This window comes from Vespa mandarinia, chromosome 2 (genome assembly GCF_050613455.1).
Source record: "Vespa mandarinia isolate Hongniang chromosome 2, ASM5061345v1, whole genome shotgun sequence".
Taxonomy (NCBI): Eukaryota; Metazoa; Arthropoda; class Insecta; order Hymenoptera; family Vespidae; genus Vespa; species Vespa mandarinia.
This window is the reverse complement of record NC_140811.1, coordinates 19,662,445-19,672,500: the sequence shown is the minus strand read 5'-3', so window position 1 is coordinate 19,672,500 and position 10,056 is coordinate 19,662,445. Positions and strand designations below refer to the sequence as shown.

Here is a 10,056-nt window from a genome sequence, read left to right as displayed (position 1 = left end):
GTGTTATGCCGTAAAGACTTAAGTATTACTCGTACCAGTTTTTATATTCACCTTATCCCTCTTTATCCGAAAGTTCAATCGTGTCCTTCGATCCGTGCCTTTCAATTTCCTCTTTGTTTCATTTCGCGTGCGCTATCAGATGATAAGGCAAAAAGAAAAGAATTATTGGAGTTGTCCGAGTATACTTCTACGCAATTATCGTAAATCTCTCTAATCGTAGAGAGGCGTAATCGTTGGCAAATGTCTTTCCACGATCGGAACTTTAGTTTTAACGCGCCTTTTTCGACTCGGATTGCGTAATTAAAGGACAGAATTGTAAGTACTTCGATTCGTATTCGTTTAATCGATCCTTATTATTATTTCAGATCTGAATCAAGATGACGAATATCGTGGCTGATTTGATTCATGGCTACAGGGATCTCATGGACAATAAGTCCGGTGAGTTGTAAACCAAGTTGTATTTTTTCTTTTCCTTTTCGTTCCCCTCCTTCCCTCCCCTCGCCTCCCAACACCTACCCATCTTTCCCTCTGATCACGCTCTTCCATCGCGTTCCATTTATTGTTTTTCTCTTTTTTTTCCTTGCGCGCCGTAAGATCCGTGCTCTCTCCGTAGAGGCTAGGCGTCGCTAGGCAATAAACCGGCAGAAGGAATTAATGCGCGTAGCTAATGCGATTGGAAATGTCGTCGGAAGAGAAGGAGGAGGCTGTGGATCGTTTCGAGATAATCCTCTGTCCGCTCTCTTTTCTGCGACTTTCGTCGTCGTCGAAGAGCAAACTTTGTTCTCCCGTCGATGAAACTAGAGTTTGCGTTAATCGTTGTATATGATATCTATAAGCAGGTACGAGAAAGTGGCACGCGAACCAAAAGAGTTCGCAATGTCGAACGAGTTCGATGAGGCGCGCTACGGTCAGCATTGTTGCAATAATCGTCGTTTCGTGGCTTCTGTATAAACGAATACGCATATGCGAAGCCATTACGGGTCACAAATCGTATATGTAAAAGGAGAAGGAAAGTGTTTTCGCCCGTTATGCTATATATTGTAACATTTTTTTGTTTATGTAACAGCCGCGACACGGATTATCGCGCACAGGTTTAAAGGATCAGAGCGCTCGAAAAATCAGCTTATTTTTGAAGATCTATACACTTGAAACTAATCTATCAAACGAATATTTTTTATCTCTTGCCCACATACTAGTTTATATTTTAAACGATCTCTCTTAATAAAAATTACTGAAAAATATTAAAAAATGAGATCCTCCTACGTGCGAAAATTTTACAACAAAAGAATCAATATTGTGAAATAAGTAATTAACTTTCGCTGCACAATTCGTAACAGAATGCTTTTATAGCCATGGCACACGAGCTTTGCAATACGAAAGATCTAACTATTAAATCTATCGCTTTGTCCGAGTAATAGTAAAAAATAATCGTCGATACGACATCGTAAAGCAGTCTGGTTGCTCCTCAACAGTCATACGTCTTCAGAGACAATCAAACCTGAGCCTTTTCTCATTTTTCCTGTCAATTTTTCTTTTCTCCTTCGCAAGAAGTTTAATATGCTCGATGACGGCATCGTGAAACGACTGGTACAATTTTTCTAATCGGAATGTTAAAATAATTCGTCTGTTTATGTCATACGCAGTATTTTTTATAAGAATCATCATTAATGGAAAAATCGAGTCTACGAATTACAGAAGAAAAGATTGGTGACAAAGTTTAGAATTCCGTGCACATACGATAGATAGAAAAAGCAGGTATGCGCGTACGGATCCAAACGACTCCAAACTCTCGCAGCTGTGGCCGACGACCGTTCAACCTAAAAACACCTAAAAGTCAATTTGTCGGTCGAACAAAATCGATATTTTGAAACATATCGCCTAATCTTATATGTTCCTTGATCGATCGAACGAATCTGGTTCGGCCGGTTTTTTGTACTATTATAGCTTCGTAATAACAGTAAAAAAGAAACTGTCTCTTTCAAAATCGTAGATCGTTTTAACATTCGCTAATGCATATTGATACGTTCGGAACGGCGAGTCGAAATAATATTTCACGGTATTTCTTCGATACCGCGTTGTAAACGCGACGATGAAAGATAGTTTTGATTTAATGAACGAGCACGCGTTGTATGCCATTGAATTGTTACGCGTACGTTGAATTTTCTTACGATTGATGAAAAACTCTGATGAGAAATGGACGTTTCAATTATTTCGTTTGGTTGGCTCAACGAATCTTTTTTGAACGTTTATTTCATATCATCGAGTAAAAAGGAAGTGCGCGATCGATCGATGATTTGAATCTGTACGATTTAAATACAATGTTAATGCGATTTAATATCTGCCTTTTTGTTACAATAACAATGGTATTTTATGCGATCGGACAGAGGTTTAATAATTTATTCTTATCGGACTGTTAAAATAGATAGGAAATGAAATTACAAAGGTCAACGACCTTGTGCAAATTATTTTTATATACGAGTGCATTGCTGGCTCTCGTACACGAAACACGTTTCCTTTCGATGAATCGACGAAATTCGTCTTCCTTTTCCGTCTTTTAAAAACCTTTTGGTAGCGTAAAAATAGACCGCAAAAATAATGTGCCAAGGTAGCTTCTGGTCAATGCAAAAATGCATTTTTCTCTTTTTCTTCGCCCGTCGCCCCACGCAAACTTATGTAAATAAATTTTTCATCTTTCGACGAATATTTTCAAATCGGAAATAATGCATTCAAAGGCTGAACATGCAGAAGCACACTTTGCATACTTTTAGTGCGCTCTCCTTCCTTTCGTTAGGCGCTCGTACTCGTTCGCGCGAGTAGAGGAGAGGCGCTAAAAGCGCCTTCTCTTGATCGATGCTATCCCTTAATTAGAGAGAAAGAAGGCAAGAAAAAAAACGAGGAGAGAGGGGACGAGGGGTGCGTGTGCGTGCGTGTGTGTGTGTGTGTGTGTGTGTGTGTGTGTGTGTGTGTGTGTGTGTGTGTGTAAAAGAAAAAGGGCTCGTACCGGTTATATGTATATTATATACGTTTCATTTTCTTTCTATATTATCGCCCTCGTAAAATACTTTTCGGAGAAAGCGTAAGAATGAACGACGAAAAGCCGGTAGTCCGGTGGTCGAGAAGAATGCGCCTCGAGAAGAAACTAACGGCCGGCCTTTGGCGAAAATAAAAGGAGGGAGAGAGAAAGAGGAGAAAAAAATTATGGTCATAACGGGACGAAAGTAGAGCACGCGGCCGTTTTGAAGCCGGGGTCGGTGCGCTCTCAGGGGAAAGCTTGGGAGGAGAGAGAGAGAGAGGAGAGATGGCAATAAAAAGTTTGGAGGAGGGCTTCGATCGGGGATTCGCGCTTTTAGCCACTTGGAAAACTCTAGGTACATCCCGGAAGCGGGGGCGCTAAAGCGAACGACGATCATCCAGGGAGGCTTAGCTCGACGATTTCTCCCTCGCTCTTGCTCTCGCTCTCGCTCTTTGTGCAATCTCCCGACACTTGGCTGCGCTTCCACGATCCGCACCGACGAGAGACTCTACCACCGGTGCAAAGTACTTGCTCGATGCTAGTCTTCTCCCTCTCTCGGTCCCCCATTTAATCGATAATCCGCTCGGTATCTGCCACGAAACTCGGAAAGATGAAGCGCATCCCTGTTGATTCGTCCTACTACGGCCAGTCGTGTGCTTCCTTTGCAGGACCTTCCGAGGACTTCCGAGGGTTGTTGGTGGTAAGAGCGAGAGGAGGGTCAAAAAATAGGCGCGTTTATATACATAGGTGTGTTATGAACTTGTGTCCATCGCGTGCGCAACCGAGGTGGCGACGAGGTCACACGAAGAGCGCAAACTTAATTTACTGGAAAGACCGACGATGCGCTCTTTCTCTCTTAGGGGTTACCGTTTAGCCGGGTAAAAAGCACGCAACAAATTTTATTCCACTATAACATAGATATATTCCCCCTCTTGGTTCGAACAAGGATGAAATGATTGCGCGAATAATCGAATGGAATACGATATATATCGTATTTTTGGATAAACAAGTACGTATGACTTTGCGATTAATTATTATTACGATTACGCAAACGTGAATTTAGACTTTTAGCGTTAACTGACGTAACTATTATTATTATCGATAATAATATTCATGTTATTTAAATTATTTTAATACCGTAAACTACTTACTTTAAATTTTAAACGCTTTGCGACAAAGATTAGCATAATCGGTGTAAAGTAAGCTTTTGTTTCTTTCGAACAGAACTTTCTTATCTCGTCCGAGACCTTTCCCATTTCGAGACCTTTCTCATTCCGAGACGTGTTAATCGTTAATTTTCTTTATTACGTATGTAAATTACGTAAACAAACGCGAAATAATGACTTTTTTGGCTCCACTATCCGCGTTTCTCTGCTTTTCTTCATCCGTATTCTCTATGCTCGAACTATCGCGATAACCATTGTTCTCCGGGTGTTAATTCGTGTCACACTAATCGCTGGCATTGGTCGTTGGATACGAGGGTGAATCGAAACAAACGGTCGAAAAAATGAAGAGAGAGAGAGAGAGATCGCGAGGGGACGAATTGAAAAAATCGCACCTGTACGAGGCGTAATTGTAATTTCTAATTCATTTGTTGTTGATTATTTTCAGATCCTAGGGTAAACGACTGGGTGATGATGAGCAGTCCCTTCCCAACGATGGCCATATGCCTGTTTTACGCATACTTTAGTAAAGTAATAGGACCGAAGTTGATGGAAAACAAAAAACCGTTCAATCTTCGACGTATCCTAATCGTTTACAATCTCGTACAGACCCTCTTTTCCACATGGATCTTCTACGAGGTTTGTATATCACCTTATATCGCATTTATATTAGCTTTTACTCCGAGGAAGCATCGATAACGGATATCACGGTCGATCCTTAATTACTTTGACCGTGCTGCGTCGTTCGCTCGCGATTAATTAAGTTGATGAAGGAATGCGTCTCTTAATTTATCGAATGCGCTATATTTGGCGCTCTTTTAATATTTTCGTTGCGTCGCGCATATCGATACGCGCCTATCTATCGTCCATTGCAGAGCAGATGCGCAACCAGCCGATCAACCGGCGAAACGCGATCAAATTTCAAAGTTGATACGAAGGGAAAAAAGAAAGGAAGAGAAGAAAAAGGCCTAATCTCTCTTCTCTAATCTATATTCTAAATTCGTTTCGTTGTTAACAGGCCTCAACTGATGTTATTCTTGCGTTGTACAATACTTTGATAGAATTCAAATGAACGCCATAAATGGGCAGCGGGGCGTTTACGATGTGGATTAAACGACGCAAATATCCGTATCGGATTCCTTTCCTCTCTCTCTCTCTCTCTCTCTCTCTCTCTCTCTCTCTCTCTCTCTCTCTCTCTCTCTCTCGACAAAGTTTCGTCGATAAATCGGATCTCAAGCAATGCCCGCGAGCGTTATTGATAGTACCACATCGTGTTGGTATTATTTACACTCTTTGGACTACAGTCTGGCTCGAAATTTAACTTGCTCGCAAAGAAAAATAAGGAAAAGTTCAAGCTGTATTAGCTGTTTATAGAATAGTTGACTTATTTGGACGTAAACTCGTAAAATTCATTGATACGATTATAATCATGGCAATTATTTTTAAGCGCAGGCGTTTTTCCAACGAGACAAAGCCAATGGTATAAAAAGTATTTTCTTATCGGAAACCATAAAAGCTATTATCTAACGCCTTTTGGTTTAATAAAATTATGAAAAGCTTATAAACATATCGATATCTTTATGTTCGATTCGCGATAGAGGTATAAATACGTTCGATTGCAGATATTAAATCGCTATAAATATGCTATAAAAAGTGATTCGCGTATAAGTTGTTAGGAAGGAGCGTATTATAAAAGTTGTCGCGCGTCTATCTCGATGCCGAAATAAACGCCGACTCGAGATAAATTCCGGAGCTATTTCCGATCGAACGTGTAACAGGAATATTAAAATCTTGTCTTAGAGCGTTTGCCACCTACCAAGAATCTTGTTTAACTTTAAAATATACATTCGAAATTTAAAATACATATTTGAAATCGAATAGGTCGCGCGACAAATATCGTTGTTCCTCTTAGAATCCATCCATTGTTCGTTCGCCGTTCGTCGCTCGTCGAATCTCGTCGAAGTATCCAGAGAGAAGAAAATCCCTCAAGATTTATTGCTTTTAAAATGAAACTCTCTATCCTTCGATTTATGATGTTAGCCGGACGATGAAAATTTCATCGCGCGATATATCTCGATTCGTAATGCTTTTCGTTCGTCTTGTAATTAATAAGTCATTTAGCAAAGGAATAACTAATCTTTCGTCGATAATCGATAAGGGAAAAGAATAATCTTTCCCGATATGAAATTCTCGAAAGAGAGTCGTCATCGAAATTCTCGATAACAGCCTTGAAATAATACTTTCCCGAGCGATTTATCTTACAAAGTACACTGTTTAAAGTATTACGTTAAGAGCGACGATATCACGCATCGTGGTCTTGACACGCACCTCCTACGTGCGTACGTAAGTACGCTTTTGATCGTGCGCTCTCGTCAATGCGTCCGTACAGAAGCAAATCTTAGGAGCTCTCATTGAGCATTGCTGCCAGTCGTAGTAGTAGTAGTAGAAGAAGAGCACCGACTCTATGTACTCACGAATCGCGGCGTCTGTCCGTTTCTCCTATCGACACTTTCAGGGTTACGTCAAGACGGTCAAGTTCGTGAGGAGGATCGTCTCTTCCTATTTTCTTTCGTGCTTATCGTCCTATTTATTCGATTCCTCGGAGAGAGATCGACCGACGGAAATACCAAAATGATGACCGATCGTTAGTTTATATCTACCTCGATGCTATTCGAAATATACAAGTTTTTCTCTTTCTAACATGATTACGAGTTGTATATACGCGTATGCTCTTTAACGTCGTCTCGGACGTATTGAATTTATTTCGCGTTAAGATCTAAATCAACGAGGACAACAAGGAGGAAAACAAGGTGCCGCTCGACGACGACGTGTCGTCTATTCAGGCCATGTGCTCTGATTATTCCCCGGGATCGATCGATGTTAGGGACGCGAGAGCTTTGAGGGTGGCTGGATATAAAAGAGAGAGAGAGAGAGAGAGAGAGAGAGAGAGAGAGAACCTTTCGGTTTTGGAGGAATTAAAAGTACCTAGTGACCGACGATTCCTTCGTCGAGTAACGACGGTCGGCCGCAAAGGATTGATATCGCTTTGATAGCTCGGTCGAGCGAAGTAGTATATAAGGCGTGTCTCTCAAGCACCCACGTACGTATATACGTACCGTAGACGTGACATACGTATTTATATGTACGACACATACGTACTTGAACCGCTTCGTACAGTGACCTAAAAGCCACGCTAGCTTCCTCGTAAACGATTCTTCCACTATCACCTCCTGCGCCAACGAAGGCTGCTTCTAGAGCGAGTCCAACTTTGAACGAAGCCCGTTCGCATGATTTACATCGTCGCCTCTATTTCGTATTATATCAAAGTCGTAACGTTGCCGTACTTGACGGTCCTCGAGCACCCCTCATCTTATTTCTTTCAATGATTCAGCATTTAGCACTTCAACATTTTGAAAGTCCTACTTGCGGTTTTACGCGGATTAACGCATTATTAGGTCATCGATTGATAAGAATTAAAAGTCTCGATTAAAAGATTCCCAATGCGTTCGACCACATGTTTTGAACATTTATAAACACTTATCAAATAAGTGTTTATCGAAAAGAAAAACAAGCTTCTTTCGTCCTTACTTTTTTCTCTATGATCTTTTCCCCCATTTGTTTCTCCTCTTTCTCTTTAGTTATCGTCAATATACATATATCTAAATTTATTCTGGTGAGAAAGGCGTAAAAAATTTATTCCTCATCGAGCGTGCCTTCGCGATTATCTTGATTAATTTGAAACCCATGATTCCAACGTTTTCGTCTATTTTTTTTCTTTATCATTGCAAACTCTTTTGCGATATAAAAAGCTCGTTTTTGAATACTCGTGGAAACGCAATTATGTATTCTTTCGTTTTTGCGATCGATTACGACATGTAACATTGAAACGTCCTTCCGAAATGAATAACTTGTTTTTCTCCTAAGCAAAGTCTTTAAATAATTGAGCATACATACATAAAAGAGTGAAAATAAGAAAGAGAATATTAACCAAACGATATATCTCTTTTCAGTATTTGATGAGTGGCTGGGCGAGAGGATACAGCTTTCGTTGTCAGCCAGTCGACTACTCGACCAGTCCTTTAGCGCTCAGGATGGCGAACACATGTTGGTGGTATTACTTCAGCAAATTCACCGAATTCTTCGATACGGTGAGGATATATATGAGGAATAATATTTAAATAATATTTAGAATGGAAAGGATCGATTATTAGGGACCGATATTAAGTTTGATAACGAAGATTCTCGTCTCTTTTCGCAGCTGTTCTTTATCCTGAGAAAAAAGAATCAACACGTGTCCACCCTTCACGTGATACACCACGGCGTGATGCCCTTTTCCGTATGGATGGGAATGAAGTTCGCACCGGGTGGTCATAGTACATTCTTCGCCCTCTTGAACACTTTCGTCCACATAATCATGTATTTCTATTACATGGTCGCGGCGATGGGCCCGCAATATCAAAAGTACATATGGTGGAAAAAGTACCTCACAACGTTACAAATGGTAAGACAACAAATTAAGGATTTCCTTAAGGAAAAAGAATAGAGTAATGTTTAAAAGAGTAATTAGATACATCTTTGTAAAACAAAAGAATCGTTCAAAGATCTCGCTCTCTCCATTTTTTTCTTCTTTTTTCTTTCTTTTTCTTTTTTCTCTTTTCCTTTTTTTTCCATTTTTTCTTTTCTTTTTTTTTTCTTTTTCTTTTTTTTTTCTTTTTTTTCTTTTTTTTCTTCATTTTTCTTTTAATTTTCAGGTGCAGTTTGTATTGATCATGATGCACCAGTTTCAGTTGCTCTTCACGGATTGCGACTATCCTCGAAGCTTCATGATCTGGATAAGTCTCCATGGTTTCCTCTTCTTTGGTCTTTTCTCGGACTTTTATAAAACAAAATACACAGTTCAGAAATCGAGGAGTAGGATGGCAAACGGCACGAACAACGGTGCGTGCATGCCCGTCCTCGACGATTATCCGACTAAACCAAAGCAAAACGGTATATCGACGTATGCGACCATCTACAACAAAGAGTACAACAGTTGTTACAGCAATGGCACCAACAACGGCTACGTGGCGAACAACAACACCGAAAAGAAGCTCGCTTAGGGCCGTGCCGTCACATCTCGAAGAAAGTTCAAAGACTTGCTTCGAGACGCGAAAGATCCGCTCGTCTCATCGAATTTTACATTCCGTTAACAGCAAATAATACGCGTTGACGCAACGTAGACGACAGTCGCTGCCAAATGATCGCACATTGTCCGCCATAGACGAGAGATAGAGAGACGGATGAGGAAGTGACGATTTTTTTTTTCAGGGAGAAAGAGAGAGAGAGAAAATAGTCCACGTCGATGGGCTCGTCGAACGCACCTTTCTTTTCTTGCTTCAGCTTGATCCATCATTTTCCATAATAACATTGGCAATACGACTTTCCGTAGAAAACGACGTTTCGTGTAACGTCACGTACGTACCACGTCCATTATTTACGCGACACTTTGTTTCGGTGTCGTGACGCTAAGAAGATGGTAGAATTGTTGCGTTTAATTTTTCGTCAAAAGGACGAAAGACTCGATTCTCAAATAATGAGGGATACGTAGTAGAGCGGACATGGATACGTGTCCGAGAGGACGAGCGGATTACAAGGGCGAAACGCGCACAATTGTAAAAAAATAAGAAAAAAAAAGAAAAAAAAAAAAAGAAAAAGAGAAAACTAAAAGGAACAAAAAAAAAAAGAAAAAAGAAAATTTGAAAGAAAAGAAGTCACGCCCTTGCTTCGCGTGCGTTTCTTCTTTTTTTCTTTTTTTCGTCTTTTGTAAGCTGCCGTTGCACGTCCAACTAACATAAACGTGTGATGTTTCATATGTGATTTTAAGCTATTATGGCTGGTAAA

At 40.3% G+C, this 10,056-nt stretch overlaps 1 protein-coding gene across 5 annotated transcripts in view; it reads left to right on the top strand.

Annotated features, from left to right (window-relative positions):
* LOC118442448 (very long chain fatty acid elongase 7) overlaps positions 1-10,056 on the top strand; it is a 13,466-nt gene extending 3,410 nt beyond the window's left edge. For 4 of the 5 annotated variants that reach the window (XM_085664748.1, XM_085664749.1, XM_085664747.1 and 1 more), the window contains 5 exons: positions 366-438; positions 4,625-4,815; positions 8,187-8,324; positions 8,435-8,677; positions 8,928-10,056. In XM_085664748.1, coding sequence (XP_085520874.1) covers positions 378-438; positions 4,625-4,815; positions 8,187-8,324; positions 8,435-8,677; positions 8,928-9,275 — 981 coding nt within the window. In that variant the 5' untranslated portion in view covers positions 366-377 and the 3' untranslated portion in view covers positions 9,276-10,056. The remainder of the gene's footprint in view (positions 1-365; positions 439-4,624; positions 4,816-8,186; positions 8,325-8,434; positions 8,678-8,927) is intronic. The other variant, XM_035868355.2, reaches the window with a different exon arrangement.